The 25,570-nt window shown below is 35.8% G+C and overlaps 1 protein-coding gene across 2 annotated transcripts in view; it reads left to right on the top strand.

The window, feature by feature from the left end:
- Positions 1–25,570, top strand: part of ANAPC1 (anaphase promoting complex subunit 1) — a 106,132-nt gene that overhangs the window by 57,193 nt on the left and 23,369 nt on the right. For both annotated transcript variants that reach the window (XM_008575129.1, XM_008575130.1), the window contains 12 exons: positions 606–877; positions 5,789–6,023; positions 8,214–8,305; positions 9,697–9,831; positions 10,004–10,086; positions 10,943–11,021; positions 11,941–12,015; positions 18,050–18,126; positions 18,854–18,944; positions 19,042–19,095; positions 20,103–20,296; positions 24,310–24,396. In XM_008575129.1, coding sequence (XP_008573351.1) covers positions 606–877; positions 5,789–6,023; positions 8,214–8,305; positions 9,697–9,831; positions 10,004–10,086; positions 10,943–11,021; positions 11,941–12,015; positions 18,050–18,126; positions 18,854–18,944; positions 19,042–19,095; positions 20,103–20,296; positions 24,310–24,396 — 1,474 coding nt within the window. The remainder of the gene's footprint in view (positions 1–605; positions 878–5,788; positions 6,024–8,213; positions 8,306–9,696; positions 9,832–10,003; positions 10,087–10,942; positions 11,022–11,940; positions 12,016–18,049; positions 18,127–18,853; positions 18,945–19,041; positions 19,096–20,102; positions 20,297–24,309; positions 24,397–25,570) is intronic.

Genomic DNA, 25,570 nt, shown 5'->3' with positions numbered 1-25,570 from the left:
CCGGTCTGTATGTGGGATCCGAACCCTCGGGCGGGAGCGCCGCCGCGCTTCCCAAGCGGCGCACTATCCAGTGCGCCACTGGGCTGGCCCAAAAGGATGTTTTTTATATAGCTGTCTCTGAATGCAATTTGGCATTTTTAACAATAGTATAATTAGATATCTAGATACATAGATAAAAGTTAGAGATTGAGCAGATTTGTAAAGGTCTTTATCTCTTTTTAAAATGTCGTTTTTCCTTAATGTCCAGAGAAAAATGGGGGGGGGGTGGAATAGTTGAAATTAATATTAGTACCATCAATCACGTTGAAGTTTATTATTCATATAGGTTAACTGTGATGTTAATGTTCATTCTGATTTCTAATTAAGCTCACTGCTATTTGAAAGAAAGATTTCAAAGCAGTGAATATCCTAATTGGATCTGTATAAAGCTAAATTGGAATCAGTTATCTTATAGTATTCATAGAGACCTAACATTATTCCAGGCATTATGGGGTTAAGGGTTTTGAATATAGAAAAAGTAATCTTGTTCTCAAGGATATAAATTTAATAATTATGGTTCTGTGAATTTTTATTTTCTCAATGTTAAATTTCATTTGGCTGGCTAGGGCGGGCCCCTCCTCGGAACACAACAGTAGACCTTAATAGTGGAAACATCGATGTGCCTCCCAACATGACAAGTTGGGCCAGCTTCCATAATGGTGTGGCTGCTGGCCTGAAGATAGCCCCTGCCTCCCAGATCGACTCGGCTTGGATTGTTTACAATAAGCCCAAGCATGCTGAGTTAGCCAATGAGTATGCTGGCTTTCTCATGGCCCTGGGTCTGAATGGGCACCTTACCAAGCTGGCTACTCTCAATATCCATGACTACTTGACCAAGGTGAGAACCTGTGCTCCCAGCACCTGCATTGTGCCTCATTTGCCTACTGCAGTAGCTCCTAATTACTCTACTTGCTCTTCCTTCTTCATTAGTCTCGCAGCACACAGAGTATTTCTAAAATGTAAATCAGTGTATGTCACTTCCCTAGTCAAAACCATTATAATGATCTGCTGTTGCTCTTAATGTACATCCTAGGAGTCTGTGTGATCCTATTCCCTTCTCTAGCCTTACTTTGCACCACTCTTCCCCATTGCTCTCCACACTGCAACCATATAGATTGGCTGTTTTAGGTCCCTGGCAAACCAAACTCTTCTATTTCAGAGCCTTATTTCTTCAATGCTCACCCATACTGTAGCGTGTGTCAGAATTTCCTTCTTTTTCAAAGCTAAATAATGATTCATTTTAAAAAAAGCTTAATACATATGTATACATACATATATATACATACATACATATATATATATATATATATATATACACACACATACATATATATATATATTTCATATGTCATATGATTCAGTGGTTTTCAGTGTATTCACAGAGTTGTGCATCCATCACCACTGTTAATTTTAGAATATTTTTATCACCCTGTAAAGGAACCTTGTACCCATTGGCCATCACTCTGCCACCCTCGTCCCTGGAAACTATTAATCTACTTTCTGTTCCTTTGGATTTGCCTATTCTGGACCTTTCGTTATAATTGGAATAATACAATATGTGATATTTTAAAATGGCTAAAATGAGCCAGTCTTTTATGACCAGCTTCTTTCACTAAACATGATGTTTTCAGAATTTATCCATGTTGTGCATGTATCAGCACTCATTCCTTTTTATTGCTGAATAAATATTCCGTTGTATGAGTATACCATATTTTATTTATCTGTTCATCAGTTGGTGAACATTTGGCTTGTTTCTATTTTTTTTACATTTTAAAAATGTTTTATTAGCATATTCATCGTTATAAATCATACTTACTCTTTATGCGCCTTTTTCAGTCTCTCCTTCCTACCCCTCCTTCCTCTAATAACCATAGATTCGTTCTCTCCATCTGATAGATTAACTGTTCTTCTGTTGGTTTGTTGCCTAGATGATCTGTCCAGTACTGAGACGGGTGTAATCAAATCTTCCTCTGTTAGTGTACATTAGATGCTTCTTCTGTTATTCTGGAGTGTTCTTTGTGGGGAGAGAGGACTCTTTTTTTTTGGTCTCTGCTGGTTCCTCTCCTTGTGTCAATGAAGTTGAGAGTCTGGTGTCCCATCTGCACAGTGACTGTGACTGCTGCTATAGAGACTAGCTGCTTTTGCTGCAGCCATGGCAATTGCAGTAACTGTAGAAGGCTACCTGTGTGAAAGTGGTGTTTTTGGTGTGTTGTTTACCTGGTTGCGGCAGGGTTTGGCTTCCCTTGGCTGCACGCCTCAGGACCCAGTGGGGCCCTGGGGTGGTGGTGGCAGCAGCTTACCTAGTTGCGGCTGGGTTTGGCTTCCCCTGGCTCCATGACTTATTCTAATATGTTGTTGCAGAGCAGTTGGTAGGGGGAGAAAGAGAAGGGAAAGGGGAGGGGGAGGGAAAATAGTGTGGGAAGAAGGGGAAGGAGGGGGAGCATGATTGAGACCTGTGGTCCCCCCTTCATTCTGGCTGGGTAGACCAGGGGGCTTCCAGCAGTGGCCGGGTCATCGCTGGGCTGGATGCAGATGTCAGGATGGTGTGGCTGAAGCCCTCAGCCCCCCACTTTCCTGGCTCGAGAGCCTGGGGTGCTTCCTGCAGCAGCTCAGTGGTTGTTGCTGAGCTGGTTACGGATGTCGGGGAGGTGTGGCTGAAGCCCTTGGTCCCCTACCACCCTGCCTTGGGACCCAGGGTGTTTTCTGCAGCGACTCGGTTATTGTCACTGGGCTGATTGCAGATGTCAGGGGGGTGTGGCTGAGGCCATCAGCCCCTCATCACCCTGGCTTGGACCCAGGGCACTTCCTGTGGTAGCTTGGTGATCATTGCTGGGCTGGTTGCGGATTTTGGGGGATCATGGCTGAGGCCCTTGGACCCCCACCTCCCTGGCTCAGAGCCCTGGGGTCCTTGCTGTGGCAGCTCAGTGGTCATCACTGGGCTGGTTGTGGATGACAGGGCAGTGTGGCTAAGGCCTTTGGCCCTACCCTGTTCCAGGCTTGGGAACCCAGGGGGCTTCCAGTCCTTCTAGGTTTTATAGATGTTCTTTGGTGGTGTTAGACCTTTACTAGTTAATATCAAACTTTGTCTTTGGTCTGTGGGGTATTTTGTTTTTTACTTTCAGTTCTGTGTTGGGTTATTTGCTGCTCCCACCACTTAAATTCTGCACTGGAACTAATTTGTTGGCCTTTGCTTACTTCTAAAATGGGGGAACTTCCTGTGGGAACCAGCACTTGAGCCTTGTAGTTGAGCTAAATTACTGCTTTGCTGCTGATGCCCTGGAAAATTTTTTGTGTGTAGCTCAGGTTTTAATGGTTGACCTTGTATGTACTTCCAGGTCTTGTGAGGTCTGGTGTACCCAGGTTGCATGGAAAGTCTTGTCTGGGCCTGAGTCTTTTCAGCAAACTGAACCCTCTGCAGTTCTGTATTCCTGACCAGTCTCCACTAAGAGGTCCTGCACTGATTGGAGGGGAGATCAGCTGTCTGTGCTGTGCCCCAGTGTTCCCTGGTGACCACTGCATATACTCCACACACTTCCCATGGGATGGGACATACACCAGTCCCTTGCGATGATCACTGGCCTCTGAGTGGTTCCTTTTTTTAGATTTAAAAAATTTTTTTATTTTTGTTGATTTTATTTTATCAATATATAATGTAGTTGGTTTTCGTGTCCCTTTGGCGATTCCTCCCTCCCCCGTCCCTCTTCCCCCTCCCCCGATCAACATCATGTCTGTTCATTTGTCTTAACAAGTTCAAGGAATTGTGATTGTTATGTCTTCTTCCCCACCCCACTCCCCATTTGTGTATTTATTTATTTATTTTCAGCTCCCACAAATAAGTGAGAACATGTGGTATTTCTTTCTGTGCCTGACTTATTTCACTTAATATAATTTTTTCTAAGTCCATCCATGTTGCTGTGAATGGTAGTATTTCATTCTTTTTTATAGCAGAGTAGAATTCCATTGTGTAGATATACCACATTTTCCATATCCCTGAGTGGTTCATTTTTTCTGTTGTCTGTGGCTCCTTGCTCCTGTGTGGTTCCACAGGAACCTGGTTAGTGGTCTTGCTATCCTGGGAACCACCAAGGCTCTCCTTTCCCCTGCCGTGTCCAAGAAGCTTCATAGGAAAGGCACAGCTGCGGCTTTTGCCAGCTCTTGCTCCATCTGCTCACCAGCTCCAGCCTTAAAGCGGCTGGGGCTCAAAATGGTAGGAGTCATCCTTTCTTTCTCTCGTAGTGGCTTCTCCTGCCTTCATGTACTCTGTAGATCTCGCCTCCTCTTCCCCTGAGCTCTAGCGGCCCCAGCTTGGCTGTTGTTGCTTCTTGATAGTGGTAAATTGTTTGATTTGTGGGAAAGTGACACTGGGGACCGTCTGTTCTGCCATCTTGACAGGAAGCCCTTGTTTCTACTTCTTGGCTATTATGAATAATGTTGCTGTGACCATTTGCATAAATGTTTTTGTGTGGATGTAGGTTTTCATTTCTCTTGGGTACATACTTAGGAGTGGAATTGCTCGGTCATATGGTAGCTCTTTGTTTAACTTTTTGAGGAACTGACAAACTGTTTTCTATAGTGGCTGCACCATTTTATAATCCTACCAACAATATACAAGGGTTCCAATTTCTCTATATTCTTGCCAACACTCATTATATTGTGTGTCCTTTCAACAATAGTCATCTTAGTGGGTATGAAGTAGTATCTCACTGTGGTTTTGATTTGCATTTCCCTGATACTGATAGTGTTAAAGCGTCTTTTCATATGACATTTGTTTTTCTTTACAGAAATGTCTATTCAAATCTTTTGCTTATTTTTTAATTGAGTTTTCTTGTTGTTTGTAACAGTTGTTTATGTGCTCTGGGTACTAGTCCTTTAACAGATGCATGGTTTGCAAAAAATTTCTTCCATTCTGTGGGTTGTCCTTTCATTTTCTGATGGTGTCATTTGAAGCACAAAAGTTTTTAATTTAAGTGATGTTCAATTTATCTGTTTTTTCCTTTGGTTGCTGTGCTTTTGTTATGTAAGAAGTCATTGTCTAGTCCAAAGTCAACAAGATTTTACATTTGTTTTCTTCTAAGAGTTTTATAGTTTAACTCTTACATTTAAGTCTGTGATCCATTTTAAGTTAATTTTGTTTATGATATAAGGAATGGACCCAACTTCATTCTTTTGCATGTGGCCTCCAGTAGTCACAGCACTGTTTTTTGAAAAGACTGTTATTGGTAACCTGGTGGTCAGTTAACCATTAATGTGATATTTATTTATGAATTACCTCAGAGCCATTTATATGCTATTTTATCACTAGAAAACATTTTTCTTTATCTTCTAAACTTGAGTGCTTTGCTTCCTGCCTCTTTTTCCTAGATAATTTGTACTCATCCTTCAGGTCTTATTATAATTTCTTTATAAAATGCTCTTTAGAGATTCCTTTCCTAATAATCCTCCAGTCCCTCCTAATCTAAATTAAGCTCCTTTAAAATACTCTAAATAGTTTAAAGTAATGCTTTGTACTTTTCTCATTATACTGCTTTTTAATAGTGTATTTGTGTATTTTTAATTTAATACTTTTAAAAAAATTATTATTAGGGCACTAACTCCATGAGAACAAGGACCATGTCTGTTTAGTTTACCACTTTATTCTTGGTGTCTCTCACCATGCCTATCACATTGAAATTGGCAGACAATATTTTATTTAAAATTGCATATTTATATTGGTAGTGATTCTGAAGTTTCATTCTATTTTCTGTCTTAGGGCCATGAAATGACCAGCATTGGATTGCTACTTGGTGTTTCTGCTGCAAAACTAGGCACCATGGATATGTCAATCACTCGGCTTCTTAGCATTCACATTCCTGCTCTCTTACCCCCAACGTCCACAGAGCTTGATGTTCCTCACAATGTCCAAGTGGCTGCAGTAGTTGGCATTGGTCTTGTATATCAAGGGACAGCTCACAGACATACTGCAGAAGTTCTGTTGGCAGAAATAGGTATGGGATTAATAGTGCTGCATCTTATAGGCATACATTTGCTACCCACGTGAACCCTAGTAAAAATGGTAATTACAAAAATTAAGGAAAAACAATAGTAGCCTTTGTGAGCCCATATGCTTACAAATAAAAATAAAAAAAATTACAAGTAGTGTTTTCCAAGACTAGTGTTACTGTATAGGTTATTAGCCTGTATATTTATTTGACCAGCCCGTTACTGAGTTCCAGTGGCTACATTTAATGAGGTACCAATGGACTTAATTACATATGAGCATGCTGTTTATCCTGCTGTGTCTTTACCAGACAGTGTCTAACAATGGCCTGCACTTAAACTAAAAGTTGATTGTTTTGGTTCCTAATATCACAGTGTTCATTCTATTGGACTGTAACAGCACTTCCAATAGAATGGAAGTGATTGAGTCCCACTTTCTTTACATGCTGGTGGGTATGTTGGTGATGAATCTGGAAATGGTGAGGCACACATACTCACTTCAGTTAACATTTTCTGTTTTTCTTTGAGTCCAAATTCTTTGGAAATCTGTGATGTGTTACCATTTTTTCCTAACAATGGAAATGCTGTTGGCATTATTAGTATGCTCAGCAATTCAGATACATACTTATATATCCTGTTCTTACCTGTTCAGGATCCTTTCTACATGTATTTCAGAATATATTATTGAAGATATGTTATTTTTTAGTATGATTGCATCAGTTAGCTCTTGGCACAGAAATTCTACATAACAAACACCCACAAAATGGGCCTGAGCAGTTCTGCTTCAGGCTGTAGATCTGTGGGTTGGCTGCTCTGGTTTTGCCTCACATGCCTTATTCTGGGACCCAGACGTGATAACAGATGCATAAGAGAGAGAACCAAATAATGGAAGCGCACTTCGGGCCTTTGCTTACGTGATGTCAGCTAAGATCCCCGGGCAAAGTCAGTCACTTAGCCATGTTCACTATGAGGCATTGTCAGGGATATGGATGTATACTACCATTGTAGGGAGGTGAAGATTGGGACTGATAATTTTAGTTTACTGTAATGATAAATTATTCACAAAGCTCAAATGTTCCTATTAACCAAAATATATAATAGCTTAAGTTGTTGATCTGTAAAACACTTATTTAGAAGATTCTTAACATTGGTTATTTAAAGCTTATTCATCTACAGAGCAATTTAACATTCTTTTGCTAATCATAATAATATCTAATGATGTCATCACACAATTTCAGAGCCATAGCATACCTCTTTCATATTGTGTACAGAGGATTTCATCTTTGATTCCTGTGTATTTGCTCTTTTATATAATTACTGTCACAGTGTACATACTGTTTTTATTCTGCCCTTTTTATGTATCATTGTCATAAATGGTTTTTTAAATTAATTTTATAAATGTGAAATATCTCATTGATATTTTGTAAAATGCCTATTTTTTAAAATTTTTACGACTTTTTAGGTTTTTTAAAATTCTTTCCTATTATGCGTAAACATTGCACTGATTACCTTTGCATAATTTTTGTTTTTTTAATTGCATTTTTTTTCTGGGGATAAAATTTCAGGATTGTGAAGTTTTTTTTTGGAGGGAAGGGTCTTTATATGTAATGCATTTTGTTTCCCTAAAGGGTAGAGTTAGAGTTATGGGGTGCTCTTTAAAATTATGAATTTTACATTTAGCTAAATTTAGGATTAATACACCGAAATTCTACTATAGTAGAGTTCATTATTATACACAATCCAAATAAATGTCTGAAAACAAAATTTAACACCTTAAAAACATAGTGTTTTTCCTATTTTATCAATATTTGAATGTGTTTCACCATATCTAATGAACGGATTTGAAAATAACAAAACAAAAAATGCAAGAGATTAAAAATTAAAACTTTTTTTGAGTACTCTTCTCTTAAAAATTTGTCTACTTGGTAGTAGTTCTTTTGGTAAAATCAAGATTTCACAGTATTCAAACGTCATTGCTTATAGAGGCTTAAATAGGCAAATAAAAAGAACCATTTTGGGGCTTTTTTGGTAGTAAACTGATAGTTGTGGACACCATTTGTGATAGTATTATAACTTTCTGAGTTGAGTTATATTGAGTCCGTATCTCTTATGCACCTTACTAGGAAGTTAACACTTTAAAATTTGTGAGTTGGGATTTAAAGAGGCTAGCTTGAGCTGTGTTGTTTTCTTTTTTACAGGACGGCCCCCTGGTCCTGAAATGGAATACTGCACTGACAGAGAGTCATACTCTTTAGCCGCTGGCTTGGCCCTGGGCATGGTTTGCTTGGGGGTGAGCGTAATATGCGCCTCACTATGCTTTAGTTACAATATCTGCATGTTGAGATGAATAACCTTGACACTTAACTCTGAATACCACTGCTTTACTGTAACTTAGCCTGATTCCCAGCTCTTTCTTCTTTTTGGATATTTTTCAAAGTACTAGATTTGTGAATGGAAAGAAATTGTAGTGAAGAGTGGGGCTTTAAGATTTCCTTCACCTTGGCTTGGATATAAGTATTCATGAATGAACTAAGGGAATGAAGTTTCTTGAAAAGTGTTTAAGACATAAGATGAAGAAGTGACAGCCCACTTGATGAAAAAAGAAGATAGTGAAAATGTGTGTGATGGGGAAACTTAGTCTGCAGTAGTTGCCAAAAATAAATCCTAACCTCTTTTGCCACTCCAGTGTTCACTATGTATCACAGAACGATACAATAATAACATTTGCTTTGTGGCAAAATCCATTATCAGGTTGACCCATATTCTCTTTCCAAGATACATGCACAGAATTACCAGAAGCATTTCATTAAATGATTGTTTCACCTGGAATGTGATTCTCTTGAAGAATCACCAATACGGTGTTATGGTCAAGCCAAACGATATAAAGAAATTACAATGGAAAAAGTTTTTTCTTATGAGCATTCAGAAAATCCACCTTGTGTTTGACCATCTGTTGGGGTTTTAACTTCACATTTGGCACAGGAGGAGGTGATACAATGGAAAAGCATCACACTGGGAATTGGGACCTGAATTCTGGTCCTGACTAGTGAAGTCTAGTTGTTTAACTACATTATTGTCTATTGGTTAAGAAGCTCCATGAACTGTTGAGCCAAATTGCTTTGTTTTATGTCTAACCCTGCTGTTTACTAGCTAGGTAACCCTGGGCTTAATTCATCTTTGCCTCACTGTCCATTTTTATAATATAGGGTTCTTACTAGTAGCTATTTGATGGGAATATTGAAATAAGTAAGTTAATTCACGGTAAACACACAGAATAGTGCCTGGTACAGAGCATGCATTCAATAAATTATTATTATAATAATTATAGTTAATATTGCTGGAAAAGCTCATAGGCACAATGAAGTATTCAGATTTTCATAGTTCAGGTTTCAATGACATAGCTAATATTTTCATTTATTGTTTAGTGTAATTACCTATTTTGAATCCTTCATGTGTTTTATGAAATGAAAGTACTTAAACTTGAACCTACATGTATTATAATTTTTATGAGAATTATTGTTAATAGTTTGAGTAGTAACTCATGTGTGGTCTTTATTTTAATTGGAAAAATAGCAAGCCAGAAACCAAAATACCCTGCTTTGAAGTTAGTTCATTCTTGTATTTGTCATGGGTCTTCTTCCATAAGATTTCTGTTCACATGTCTGTTATTTTATTTTCTAGCATGGCAGTAATTTGATAGGTATGTCTGATCTCAATGTACCTGAGCAGCTTTATCAGTACATGGTTGGAGGTCATAGGCGCTTTCAAGCAGGAATGCATAGGGAGAAGCATAAATCTCCAAGTTATCAAATCAAAGTAAGTCCAAATCAAAATAACAGATCAAAATTCTGGAAGCTAAGAAGTTAATTTGAAAATAAGTTTCATATCAACAATTTAAAATACATTAATTATAACCATAGGATAGTATTCAGAAGAATTTTATAATAATTCAGAACTCTTTTACGTGAATCAACTTTTTTTTCAATAGGAAGGAGATACCATAAATGTGGATGTTACTTGTCCAGGTGCTACTCTGGCTTTGGCTATGATCTACTTAAAAACCAATAACAGGTATTTTTATCCTCCTACCCCTTGCCATGACAGTACAACATCCTTTCTGACTTCAGTAATAAAATCAAGTTATCATATGTGTTTATTTACCCTGTTATATCAACCTGATTTTCATTCTCTCAAATACTATATTATACAGATTTTATCTAGAAATAATACATTTTGCTATTTTAATGCTATTGGACAGTAGAAAATTGTCACTGGCATCCAAGTTCCTTTTTTATTAATTTTGCATATTGTTGTGAGGACTGGTTAAGCCAGACATACTTAGCATTATTCTGTTCTTGGTTACCATTTATAGAAATGGTTTCTGTTTAGTTGAAGAGCTTTCCTAATGACCAAAACTTCTACTTTCCCAACTCCCTAGAATTAGTGCTGACACTTGAAAGTAGACCTTTGGCATTTACTCTTACACTTTGCATAGAAGAAGAATAAGTTGGGTAGGAGATGTTATACCATGTTTTAAGTTCTTTAATTTAAAAAATATTCTAACATTCAATAAACTTTTCAGTGTTCTAAATTCTTCCCCTTAGAAAAACCGAATGTGTGCAGAATTAACAAAGTTGTTAAAAATAGACATTTATTCTTCTATTTGGATGAATTTGTATGTCAGTGCTTTCTTGGTACTGGGGATATTTTAGTGAACGAAACAAAACTAAAAATATCTGCCCTTACGGAGCTTATATTATAGTAACACATACATAGGTACATAATGAATATTATGTTAAAGGGTATAAAGTATTATGGGAAAAAGAATGAAGCAGTGGTGGAGTGGGGAGAAAAGTTTTGAAATGTGTCTTGAGATTCTTGACTATCTTGCCTTCTACTTAACCTTTACTGTTATCTCCACCAACAGATCCATTGCAGATTGGCTCCGAGCTCCTGATACCATGTATTTGCTGGACTTTGTGAAACCAGAATTTCTCTTGCTTAGGGTATGGTGCTTTGTCATTTTTCATTTCTGTTAACATAAGGAGTCTATTTGTGGTTCTCAAATTTAGCTTGCAAATATAAATGTCTTTACAAGAGAGGCTTTTACTTCTACTTTTAATCTGTTCTTTTGAAATTTTCCGAATACAACTTTAGTAATTCTAGGAAAGGTAACCACACTGATACATAATACTTGGAGTGACATTTCAACTTCTTATATTATAATTCAGAACTTCCTTATAAAGCAACAAGTGACTAGGAATTTATTATTTCTTTATATTACATTTTTTGATTTCTATGAAGGGCGTAATAATACTCTTAAGGTCATATTTAAAAACAATAACTGCTGGACATAATTGCCTTACATTTTCCTTCTGTTCTTTTGTTTAGTGTTTAAAGTTAGCACATGGAAACCTGTCTACAGAGCTCTGGTTCTTGCCTTTGTGATTTTTCTTTTATAGTGCAAGTTTTAAAAAGTCCTCTATCCCCTATAAACTTCAGTGGTGATCAACTCAATTATAGTTTTCTTTGTTAAAGTATAAATCTTTAGTTTATTTTAATGAGTAGCTTAGGTTGGTAGTCGTCCCTTGCTATATGCAAGGGATTGGTTCCAGGACTTCTGAGTATAGCAGAAACCACAGATACTCAGGTCCCGTAGTTGGCCCTACAGAACCTGTGTATATGAAAAGTTGGCCCTCCCTATATGCAGATTCTGCATTCCACGAATACTCTATTTTCCGTTTGCGATTAGTTGGAAAAAATTCCACATATATGTGGACCCATGTTGTTCAAGGGTCAGCTGTACTTAAAATTGTCATCTGCTGGGAACTGATTCTTAAACTGATGTATTTAATATTATCATTGTTACAAAAGCTATAAAATTTGCCTGCTGTAATTAATTTTATCTGTATTGCATTTTTAAAGACACTTGCTCGATGCCTAATTTTATGGGATGATATTTTACCAAATTCCAAGTGGGTTGACAGCAATGTTCCTCAAGTAAGTACATATAATAAATATTATTCTTTAATAGCATAAAATTATGATTTCTTGTGGGATTTTTCAAAATCCTATAAAATATTATTTCTTATGAAGCCAATATTGATTATTAGGGTATCTCTTGAAGACATAGGAACTTTCATTTTAAGATTGTGTACTGACTAGACCACAGCCTTCCCATTTGGCCTCAGATCCCTAGAAATTGTAGTTTTTAGAAATTAAATATACTGAAGGTATTCCAAAAAGTATTTTTGACATTTTTATCCTAATTAAGTATACATTTATCTAAGACGCTATTTTACTTTGTGTGATTTTAGATCTCTCATATAATAACTTGTAAATTAAAACAATTACTTTATAGCATATTTATTCAGTAAGTCAAGTATATTAGTTAAAAATAAGCAGACCCTTGGAAAAACTCAAAATCAAATATTGTAACTAACCATTGCTCTTAGTCAGCTGTTCGTGTCTAGTGGTCTCAGTTCATTTTCATTTGGAAAATAAATCTATTTACCGTTGATAATATGAGATTATTTGTTTCCCCCAATGTTTTCATAAGAAAAATCTCAAACCAAAGAAAGGTTGAAAGAAGTAATATGTCACCAGTAGACTTTACAATTAATATTTTACTATATAAACTTGTTTAATCACATATCCACTTATTTCTCTAATCCATCTTATTTGATGAATTTCATAGTTGCAGATAGTAGTAATACACTTCTTCCTAATATTTCAGCATGCATATCATTAACTAGAATTCAGAATTTATTTCCTTTTTTTTTTTCTTTAAGGATAAAAATTTATATACCATGAAGTGCACAAATCTTAAGAATACTATTTGATAAATTTTGACTAATGCTTATGCCATGGAAACAACCTCTGTTCCTACCTTCCCACTCAGGCTACGTACTCTCCTCCCCACCACACCAAGGCCATCGATATTCTGTCTTTTCCTCTAAATATATTGATTTTCCTGATGTAGACCTTTATATTAATGGAATCACGTACAGTATATACCTTTTTGTTTAAGATTTCTTTCACTCAGCATGATTTTGAGATATTATTGAGTGTATCAGTAGTTCATTCTTTTTATTAGTACTAGTATTACATTATATTGAATATCTATCAGTTTATTTTTTCATTCTCTTTTGTTGTATACCTGGGCAGGTTTCAGCTTTTGTCCATCATGAATCAAGCTACCATGAAAATTTTTATACAAATATTTTGTAGACTTATGTTTTAATTTTTCTTGAGTAAATACTTAGGATTGGAATTACTGAGGCATAGGGTAGATGGTATGTTTAGTCTTATAAGAACCAATAAACCTTTTTGGGGTTGTACCATTTTACACTTTGACAGTGTTTGAGATTGCTTGCTGCTGCATATCTTGTCAATTTTGGTGGTGGTAGTTTTTTAAGTTTTAGCACTGGTGATAAGTAAGTAACGATATCTCATTATGGTTTCAATTTGTACTTTTCTGCTGGCTAATGATGTTGATAACCTTTTCTTTAGCTTATTGGTCCTCCATGTAGTATCTTTTTTTATGAAGTATCAAAGTCCTTTGCCTGCTTAAAAATTTGTATTATTTATCTTTTTATTACTGAGTTCCTAGAGTTTTTTAATATATTCTAGAAATGCCTTTGTTATACATGTTTTGCAACTATTCCTTTCTGTCTGTGGCTTACCTATTCATTTTCTTGATGAGCAGATGATCTGAAATTTTTAATAATGTCTAATTTGTCAGTTTTTTTTTCTTTCATGGTTATTGTTCTCTGTGTCCTATGAAAAAAACATTTGCCTAACCCCAAGTCATGAAGATAATGTTCTGTACTTTTCTCTAAATGCTCCGAAGTTTTAGATTATATGTATAGTTGCGTAGTTCATCTCAAAGTAATTTTGTGTATGATATGAGGTAGGGATTATCTCTCAGGGAAGTTTATTAGAGACTCAGCGCCCAAGATTTTTATTGGGAGCTGACATGTAGGGACCCCCTTCCTTGCACTTACCAAAATTGCAGACTGTCAGGACAGTGTGTGTTAGCCTAAACCACATAGTTTGTACAAACAGTTTAGACACAGTGAACTACGCTTATCATTTAGGGAAAATTTTGTGAGTGTATGGAACTGTTTGCCATTCAAGTTCCCAGATGCCAGCCAAGAGTCAACCTTGCAAACAGGCATTTCTAAGGATAGCATTCTCCGGCCTGCCTGCTGTATGAGCTCCTTTCTGCACAAGACTGTTAATTTTTGCTTTTTTGTTTGTATTAAGCACATTACAGATGTTCCAGTGTCTTTTGTCTGATGTTGTTTCTGATGAGATTGGATTTTCTAATTATTTTTTTACTTGTATGTAATATGCCATTAAATTCTTTAGCTGATTTTAATATTTCCTCTTTACATAAGGTTTTCAGCAGTTGACTGTGATGTGTTTAGTTTTCATTTTTTTTGTATTAATCCTCATGAAGATTTTTGAATGTAAATTTATGTCTTTGATTAAATTTGGGGGAATTTCAGAAATTATATCTTTAAACGTTTTTTTCTGTCTCATTCTATTTTCTCTTTTTTGGACTCCAATGATCTATAACCTTTTGAAATTGTCCTAGAGCTCCCAAAGACTCTTTTTTTTCTTTTATCCTCTTTTTTTGTCTTTTCCATAGGTTGTGTAATTTCGATTGTTCTATCTTTATGTTCACAGACTCTTCAGGCATTTCCATTTTCCTAGTAAGTCCATGAAGTGAATTTTAATTCATTGTACTTTTTAGTTGTAAAATTTGCATTTTTCCTTTTTTATAATTTCTATTACTGATGTGAAACAGATGAGGCAGCGTTGTTTTAATTAACTTACTCAGTGTCACCAAAATTTTAACTCCTAGCACATTCAGATGGCAAAGATATCAGTTTTTCCGAAAGTGCCCTTTAAAATGTATATTGTTGGATGAAATTATACTTTTTTCTACCATTCCTTCATTCAATGCATACTTGTTGATCTTCTGAAAATGCAGGACATTGTGCTTAATCCTATAATATATTAAAGGTGCATCTGACATGTAGGCTGCTCTCAAACTTTAGTTTACTAAATTTACTAGTGAGATTAAACATGTACACATAACTGTATTCCAAAAGACTGTAAATTAATGTCAGAGTTCACTTTTCAACTTTTGTGAAAATATGGACCTTCTTGGACTTTTATATAGAGTTATCTCTCTGACATTTTTTTTTTTTTACTTCAGACTTAATAATGTTAAATTTGGTCTTTATTACATCAGAGAAACCACAAATAGGACATATATAACAAGTTCACAGTTCTAGTCATGATACTTCCCTTCACTTTTCTACATTTTCTCACCCACTCATTTCGTTAATTCTGTAGTTGGCCCCCATGCAGTGAGCAACATGGCATTCAAAGGAGGAATTTATAAAGGTCACTTTCTAAACTGCTTATTTGTTTGAACTTAAGGCATGTGTAAAATAACAATTAGCATCTTCATAACACTTTTTCCTTCATAAAAAGCTGTACAACCTTATATTACTCTCACTCAGTGTTGTGCTAAAAGTGGTTCAAGTATTGCCCCCACTGTATGGGTAGGAACAGCTGTTTTTGATTATCTGTATGTCTGTGCCTCTACTAGACTGTTAACTCGTCAAAGTCAGCTACTGGGTCTTTTCTATCTTTTGTTCCTAGCAACTAGTATGCAGTACCTATAGCTTAATGCATCACCGTTACGTGGAAAGAGGACAGATTAGTCCAAAACTACCCAGGTAGTAAGAGGTAGAGTAAAACTGAAACCTAGCTATCAGGACTTCAGATCTTGAGATTTTTGCATTGGAACCTGTGTAAGACAGAGGAGTTTGGTAGTCTTTTCTTAGTCATTTCCTATGTGCCTTAACCTACTCTTAAGTGATTACATTTCTCCCTTTCAGATCTTGAGATTTTTGCATTGGAACCTGTGTAAGACAGAGGAGTTTGGTAGTCTTTTCTTACTCATTTCCTATGTGCCTTAACCTACTCTTAAGTGATTACATTTCTCCCTTTTATTACTCCTTATGTTTTGATTTTTTTGAACTTTAGAAGACCATAGAAAGATGACAAGGACCAGATTCAAGAGGGTTTTCCCCCCACAGTTATTTACAACTGAAGTTCTTAGCAGTGCTTTTAAATAGTTAATGATCAAGTGTGGTGTTATGCCCAAGGGTGGTACAGATTACTAATAGTGACAACAACAATAACAATAGCTAACATTTACAAAGGACTTAATATGTGCAAGGCATTAATTTGAAGAGCTTTGAGTAGATTTAGTCATTTAATTCTCACAGAAACCCAGAAGGTGGGTGGGAACTTCTGTTATGCTCATTTTACAGATGAGGCACAGAGCAGTCAAGAAGCTTGCCTGTGGTTACAGAGCTCGCAGGTGGCCCTGCTGCGATTTGAACCTAGGCCTTCAAGCTCCAGCTTACATGCTCTTTCGAAGACTCAAAGGAGCTTAGAAATGCCTGCTGTCAAAGTAGAAATATTTCATTTCTGTACGATGTTATAGGGAAACATGTTAGTGTATAGGGATGTATAATCAGTTTATACGTGTGTATATAAATTACTCACTTTGGAGTTACATCAGTTCTTCAGAATGTCACTCAGTTTCTGAGTAAAATAATATTCAAAATTAAAGACTGGAGAGGAAGGAAGATGGAAGTAGTTATCAGCCTGTATTGCACAGCTAATATAATTGCTTGCCTCATTAAAATTATGAAAGAAAAAAGGCATTTCAAGTTTTTGATTTGTTGGTTTTTTGTACGTGAGAAGACAGTATTATAAGTGATTCTGAATATGTATTGCTTTTTTAGAGAGAGCATCCTGAAATGTTACTTTCCCGTGCAAACTTCTAAAAAGAATTAAAAAAATAAATCTTCAGTGTTTCACTTCTGTTCTGTGTACTTGCATTCGTGTGCTTATAAAATACATAGCTTTTTCTTTTTTATTTTTATTTTTTAAGAGAAAAAGATCAGATCTGTTCTTGGTTGTTAAAGCTCTGTGTATGTTTTTTGATAAATTATTAACTACCTACAGTAAAAAGAAAGAAAAGATATCTTTCTAAACAATAGTTACAGGTTTAATATATTGACAGCTTAGTTTAGTTTGGGTAATTAGCCTACTGACTAACCTTACCTCTGGTAGGTAGGTAGGCTTAATGCTACGAAGAAGTATATATCTGTGATTAGAGTTCTCTCTAATTGCCTTTTTCTTCTTTCCTCACTTCTTCCTCTTACCACTGCGCTAATTCTACAGCCATCATCTTTGCTTTTTGGCGGACTGGTGTGAAATTTGATTACTCTGTTATTGATTCAGAATATATGAAGGGTCTTCAAAATGTTCATGGGAAGATTCATATTATCTTTTTTTTGAGGGGGGAGTGGCTGGCTGGTATGGGGATCTGAACCTTTGACCTTGGTGTTATAACACTGCACTCTTAACCAACTGAGCTAACTGGCCAGCTCCCATATTATCTTCTAATTCCATTTTTCCATGAACTTTTTGGAGTACCCTTGTACTTAAGTCCTCCTGTTTATATTCTTTCACCCCTATTCAGTTATTGTTTTAATTTAGCCCATCTGAGATTTGAAATTTGATTGCATTCAGTGTGATTGAAATATAGGCCTTTGAATGAAATAGTTTGGTAAAGCTTACTTTAAGTAAATATGGGCATGATGAGTAGTTTTGTTATTCTTCAAATTATTAAATATTTGTAACTAGAATCACGATAATTTGTTGAATTTTCAAAAGGAGAGAACAACTGAGGCCACCAGAGGCAAGGAGGGGGGGACTAGCAAGAAACTGGCAAAGGGCCACAAAAAATGATTACATTGTGTAATGTTGAATATACTAATTATCCTGATTTGAGCATCACATATTGCACACAGGTATTGATATTCAATGCTGTACCCCACAGATATGTACAATTATGTTTCAGTAAAAAATAAGTAAATAAGTATTTGTAACTAGAACATTGATGTCCAAGTATTCTTGCTTTCTCTCTTGACAGATTATAAGAGAAAATAGTATCTCTCTTAGTGAAATTGAATTGCCTTGCTCAGAGGATTTGAATTTGGAAACTTTATCGTAAGTAATATAATGTATAATACAAATTAGCTCTCCTAGCATCTGTCAGATAAATAAATTGAAATATACTGTGTAGTAGTAATATTGTCCCTGATTTGAATTATTCTCAATTCCCCATTTTTCTAACCATTGTTTAGCATGCGTTCACAAGGTTGGGGTTTTTTTTTGAAGCTCTCTGAAGTATAGAGCTTTTGCCCTCAAAAAAATGGTATTGGAGATTTAACTTGTATGTATTCTTTTATCCTTTCAATTTAAAAAAAATTGACAATGATTTTTCTTTTTTTTTCTTCCCCCCCGACCGGTAAGGGGATCACAACCCTTGGCATGGTGTGGTCCACATCATGCTCAGCCAGTGAGCACACTGGCCGTCCCTATATAGGATCCGAACCTGCGGCCTCGGCGCTACCAGTGCCACACTCTCCCGAATGAGCCATGGGGCCGGCCCAAAATTGACAACAATTTTTAAAAATTATCTTTTTTTGCTGCATGTGAAACAGTACAGGCAAGAGGCCCACTTCATCAGTAAGAATTACATAGTGTTCCTGCTGGAAAAAAAATACACAGAAATCTGCTGATTGAATAGGGACATACTTGAGCATTCCCAGAAGTATATAAACTAGTTTAGAGTATAGGAATGTTTATTATTTTTATCCTAAGATAATAAATAGATAATAATGAATTTTAAAGCAAAATATGACAGTATTAACTTTCTTGTAATCTGTTTCAGGCAAGCACATGTCTATATAATTGCAGGAGCCTGTTTGTCTCTGGGTTTTCGATTTGCTGGCTCAGAAAACTTATCAGCATTTAACTGTTTGGTAAGAAGTATCTTAGTTTATTCTGCTTTGTTTTCTTTTTTCACAAAGCCTTAAGATGCTTCTTTTAACTTTGGATTTTTTTCTTTTGTTTTTACAGCATAAATTTGCAAAAGATTTTATGACTTATTTGTCTGCACCTAATGCTTCTGTAGTAAGTCTTTTTATGATTCTTCTTGGAAATAAAATTAAACTCAAAGAAAATTCACAGATACTCCATTTGCTCAAATATGAGTATTTCTGCTGTTTGTTTAACTTTAGAGTGGGAGATTTTGAGCATTGGCTCAACTTCTTGTTCTGGGATATTAATTAGATGAGAATATGGTTACTCTTGAAGGATGTCCAGGTATCTAATTCTTGTGACAATAGAATAAATAAGAAAGGCCATAATGTTCATGGATTGTCATCCCTTGTGTAATTCTGTCTCAGTACTGAATATAGGGGATTTCCTTTTAAAAAAAATTAGTACTTAGTAAAGGTTCTGTTGTTTTTGAGGCATTGCTGCTGTGATGACAGGAAGACTGGAAAATTTTATTTCCTGGTAAAGACCACACAGATTTATTCAACATTATTTGTAATAGGGTAAAATTAGAGACACCAAAAAGTCTAAAGTAGGGCTTGCTCACTTGGTTAGAGCATGTTGCTGATAACAAACAAGGTCAAAGGTTCAGATCCCCTTACCGGCCAGCTGCCAAAACCAAAAAAAGAAAAAGAGTCTAACAGTGTTAAATTTGATTATGGTATATCCGTACATTCATATACATTGGGGCTATCAAAGTCATGTTGTATAAGAACATTATGCAAGTGAAGATTGCTTATAATAAATTATTTAAAAGGTAAAAAGTATTGTATATAGTAATATCTCAATTTAATTTGAAAAAAATACATATAGGTACAGGAAAAGATTCAGAGAAAAAAACCCCAGAATATTAGTACTGGTTCTCTTTGGGTGGTGTGATTCCAAGTAATTGTTATTTCCTTCTTGGTAAATTTATTTTTTAAATTTTCTTCATTGAACTTTTATTTCAGAACCAGGGAAAATATTTGTTTTACAGATTTTTTGAGTCACAAACATTCGTAGTCTTCTACTGATGGCTAACTTGTGATAATAAAGAAATGTAACATAACAGTTATAGTGATGTCATCTTTTTGCATATTCAGACAGGTCCTTACAACCTAGAAACTTGCCTGAGTGTGGTGCTGCTGTCTCTTGCTATGGTAATGGCTGGCTCTGGGAACTTAAAGGTTTTGCAGCTTTGTCGCTTCTTGCACATGAAAACAGGTGGTGAAATGAACTATGGTTTTCACTTAGCTCACCACATGGCCCTTGGACTTCTATTTTTGGGAGGAGGAAGGTAAGTGAGTATTTTTTTCTTCTTTTCTCAATGAAAACATCTCATGAGTGAGAGCTACGGGTAACTTATTTTGATTTCAAAGGTACACGAGAATATTAAATTCTTTTAGCTTATCTAGGGGCATTATTACACTTTAAAGGCTTCTTTATAGTTTTAACCATCATTTTATGCCCTGCTCAGTGGAATCACCATCCCCTCTCTGACATACTTAGCATCACTGCATTTCTCAGAGAAGTCTGTACTTAGTACTTTAGTGTATCACCTCTGGTTCCTGAATGTTGAAAGAGTTTACCCTTCTGTTAAACTGCTTCCTCAAAAAGGTCATGAACAACATTGGTCACCAAATCCTACATTTTCTTGGTTTTCCGCTTTCTTGCTCTCTTTCCAGCATCTGTCATTCCTGACCACCTCATCCTTTGTAAGACTGCTCTGGCTTTTAGTCTGTGTTGAATAAAAATACATGTACACAAAAGTGTACAAATCATTGGAGCACAGGTCAGTGAACTGTCTACCATATAAAAGTCTCTTTGTTACCATGTAGATCAAGAGACAGAATAGCTCAGAACACTTATCTCTACTCCTGCCATGCCCCTCCCAATCACTATTACCTTACTTCTCCTCAGAGATAGTCACTGTTTAGTCTAACGCCTTTGATTGGTTTTGCCTGTTTTTGAAATCTAAATGGAATCATACACTATGCTTTTGCACCTTACTTCTTTTGCTCAACATTATGTTTGTGAGATTCATTCATGTTGCATGTAGTAATAGTTTAAGTTTCAACACTGTATTATATTCTACTGTATAACCATACCACAGTTTGTCGATCTACTCTGCTATTGATGGATATGTTTGTTGCTTCTAGTTTGGGGCTATTAGGAATAATGCTGTTATAGACATTCTTGTACATTTCTTTGATTTTGTTGTATATAGATCTGTGAGTGGAATTGAGTCATAGGGTACATGTGTATGTTCAACTTCAGGAGATAATACCATCAGTGCTCCAAAGGAGTTGTACCATTTTATATACCCATCAGCCGCGTATGAGGTTCTAGCTGTTTCAGATTCTTGTCAACCATTCTTATTGTTACCGTTTTTTAAATTTTAGCCTACTGTCTAGTGGGTATGTAGTAGTATCTCATTGTAGATTTAATTTCTCTGAATAATGATGTTGAGCACCATTTTATATCTTTTACTTTCTATTGAATTAATTTTTTAAATTTTTTTGTTAGCATATTCATTGTTACAAATCGTAATTACTCTTTATGCCCCTTATCCAACCAGTCACTCCCCAGCCTCCCTCCCTTTCCCCCATCGCTAGTATTCTTAGGTTTGTTCTCTCCTTCTGAAAGTTCAACCATTTTATATCTTTAATAATCAATCACAAATCTTTTTTTGTGATGTGCAAGTCCCTTGCTACCTATTTGTCATATTTATTTAAATTTTTTTTTGTGATAAAATACACATAAAATTTATCATTTTAACCGTTTTTAAGTGCTCTGTTCAGTAGTTTTAAGTAAATTCAGATTGTTGTGCAACCAATCTCTAGAACTTTTTTGTCTTGCAAAACCGACACTCTGGGGCCGGCCCGGTGGCGCACTGGAGAGTGCGCCGCTTGGGAGTGTGGCGGCGCTCCTGCCGAGGGTTCGGATCCCATGTGGAGACCGGTTCCCGCTCACTGGCTGAGCGCGGTGCGGGCACAACACCGAGGGTTGCGATCCCGTTGCCGGTCCCCAGTACGGGCGCGACACCGAGGGTTGCGATCCCGTTATTGGTCAGTAAAAAAGACAAAAAGGAAAAAAAAAAAACAAAACCTACACTCTGTACCCAGTAAACAACTACCTGTTTCTCTCTGCCACCAGGCTGCCCACCATTCTACTTTCTGTTTCTGTGAAGTTCACTAATCTACATTGATTTAACTTTGTATTAATTTGAAAGGATTCCTTCAACTTTATCTTGAGCCCTTGGTCAGTTTTGTGTGTTGCAGTTGTCTTCTCCACTCTGTAGTGTCTTTTGATGACAGAATTATTAATATTTTTTATGGCTTACGAAGATTTTCTTACCCTAATGAAATGGAGACATTCTCCTTTTTTTATTTTCTAGAAGTTTTTTTTAGCTTTTTCTTTGACATTTCAATCTAAAATCTACTTGGAACTTATTTTTCTGTGTATGTTCCTGTATGGTTTTTTTTCCCTGCTGCTACTGAAAAGTTTATCGTTTCTCCATTGTTCTGCAGTACTTTTATTATTTAAATTAAGTGTCCAAATACCTGTGTTTATTTTTGAGCTATTAGGTTCTATTAGTTTATTTTTCTATACTTGCACCAATGCCACACTGCCATAATTATTGTAGTTTTTTCCCTTCAAAAATGTGTTTTTCTGTTCTCGCCTCTTTGCATTTTTATATAAATGTTGGAATTTGTCATTTTCTATATTAAATAACCTAATAAAATATTGATTGGAATTGCATTGATTCTGTACACCAGTATGAGAATTGAAATCTGTTACAGTATTGAGTCTAACAAGGTGTGTATATGTTATATCCCTTCTTTTTTTAAAACTCTGTGACCTTGGCTAATTACGATTTCTGTAAGTCATGTAAGCTTATTTTCCCCTCTTCTTCAAGACTGAGCTAACTATCAGAGCTCATTGTTCCAGAAGTATAAAAAGTAATTATCAGAAAATGGGCACTTCCTCCCTGAATGTTTTGTAGAGTTCTTTCTTAAATTGTCTGGAATTAAGAATGGTTAAATAAATATTACTATGAAGATTCTTCTCCATTTTATGATTTTTGAAATTTTTTTTCTTTTAAAATAAACCCCTACATTTATTTCACTCTTTTCAATTGCTTCTTTCATCGTTCCACACTGTATGACTCCACTTGCTCTTTTTTCATATGGACTAGATTTTCTCCCATTCTACCATTGCTCTTATACTGATTTTTAGTTTTTAAATGGTTATGTGTACTCTGTAACAACATTTAAACTTTTATCATAGCATAGTGATGCAATTACATTTAATCTCCAAATTTCTCATATTAATATCTTAACTTTTATCTTTGAATTTTGGTTTATCAGAGTGGTACAGGGAGAATGGCCTATGTTCCATACACGTGCCAAAATAGATGTATTTTCTTGCTTAAATTTTGAAATCTTTTTCCTAATTCATTAACTATGTAAGTGTGATGAATGCTAAGTTCTTATTTGATATTCTGTTAAAAATAGATACGGACAGAGATTTGGGTATATGTGTATATGTGTGTGTGTAATAAATATGCATATTTATGTTGAATATCTACAAAAGTGGTTTTGTGTTATGTCCTGTACCATCTTTATTTTAAAATATTTGTAAGAAAAACTACAGAACTTTAGGCTAATTTGCCTGTTTGCTGTGCTGAATTTGAGCAATGGTAAAATAATTTAAATTAGGGAAATGTCAAAAGATCCTTTACTAAGAGAATATGGCCTTTATAAAAAGTTTATAATATTGATAAGAAAAAAGATATATATTTGGAAGAATAGTTGTTTATACATTTATTGTAACATTTTAATGATAACTTTTGCCTTGTTCATTTAGTTCATCGTTCTAAGTACTCATGCTTTATAGAAACAGAAAAAAAATGTTTAAGATACCCAGTAATAAACCCTGTATTTTTAAAAGAATAGTCATATATAAAACTGAGGAAGGTGGCATACTTGATCCACAACTCTTCCAATATTTATAATCTCTAAGATTGCATTCATCGTCCTCACTACTGTGCTATTAAAGATTAAAACCTTGCTTATTAATTCAAGGGTTGAGATTAACATTTGTGGGATGTTGCTTCTGTTTTAAATAGGAGATGGTCTTGAAATGGCATAAGGACTTAACCGAAAAGTGAAATGTACACACCATTGACACACTTCTGTTTATCAAGGCATCTCATCTGTATGCCCCAGTTTCCTGATTCTCAAGAATGCCTTGAATGTCTGTGCAATATAATTAGTAACATCTGTCCCTACCAAATTTGCTTTGCAGGTACTCTTTGAGCACCTCAAACTCTTCCATTGCTGCTCTTCTCTGTGCCCTTTATCCACACTTCCCAGCTCACAGCACTGACAACCGGTGAGTCTAGTGATTCTGTCTTCAATGTGATATTTCTTAAGATCTCTAAGGGGATAATTTGGTTGTGTTTTGGTTTCATGGACTTATTTCTATTTAGTATTGGTCTGTTCTTGAACTTAGTTGTCTTCCTGGCTAAGTCGTTTAAGAAGTTTCTCTCACAAAGTAGTAGACCAAAAGAGAACTTTGGACATCTGATGACTGACCAGCCTTCCACCTTTCTCAAATCTCCAGAACCGTTCTAAACCCAGAAGTGGGCCAAACAAGGTTATCTTGAGGGAAAATGCATCCAGGAAATGTTAGTAGCCAAGGGAAGTTCAAGAGAATACCTTCTGTGCTATAATTGTTTAATTCCAAGAGAACATTTTGTCTGATTTAGTGGCAATGTCTGTAATGAATCCCTTTTCACCCTCTTGTACGTAAATGCTGAGAAGCTTTGTGTAAATGACAAAGAAGGGACAAGAAAAGTAAAATGCAGCAAAAAAATCAGACAATATAGAAGTGGCAGTGAACAGTAGAACCTCAAATCATATAGAAGCAGTCAAATAATACAAAAGCTCTGCATTTTAGAGCACAAAAAATGACCAACACTTCAGTTTCTCTAGAGGTTTCAGATATAGCAGATCTTTCTTGCATATGGGGGAAGGGAAGAAAATAGCTCCTTATAGCCCAGTGACATCAGACATGACCACTGTGCTCTATTAAAGGCACCCCTGTTGTCTGCCCAGAGAAGCATCAAGAGCACTGATTGTGTAGTACATAATGATCAGGAGCAACATTGTGTAGTAGAGAATGGTTAAGAGCACTCTGTGTAGTAGAGAAGGGTCGGAAGCACCATTGTATAGTAGAGAAGGGTTATGAGCACTCACTGTATAGTAGAGAAGGGTCCGGAGTACTCACTATGTAGTAGAGAAGGGTCAGGAGCACTCATTGTGTAGTAGAGAAGGGTCGGGAGTGCTTATTGTAATAACCTCAGCCATCATTTTAAACTACAGTATAATGTGTAACCAATGATCGAAGAAAGATAGCTGTTTTACAAAAGCCTGATCTGAAATTCAAACTCTGATGATAGGTGGAGCATAAGAATATTGTTAAATTAATACAACTCTGACATGTGGTCTTGCACCTGTCATTTAGAAAAGATTTTTTTTTTTTTTTTTTTTTTTTTTTTTTCCAT

The sequence above is a fragment of the Galeopterus variegatus genome, unplaced genomic scaffold (assembly GCF_000696425.1).
Source record: "Galeopterus variegatus unplaced genomic scaffold, G_variegatus-3.0.2 Scaffold1143, whole genome shotgun sequence".
Taxonomy (NCBI): Eukaryota; Metazoa; Chordata; class Mammalia; order Dermoptera; family Cynocephalidae; genus Galeopterus; species Galeopterus variegatus.
This window is presented reverse-complemented; position numbering and strand designations above follow the sequence as displayed.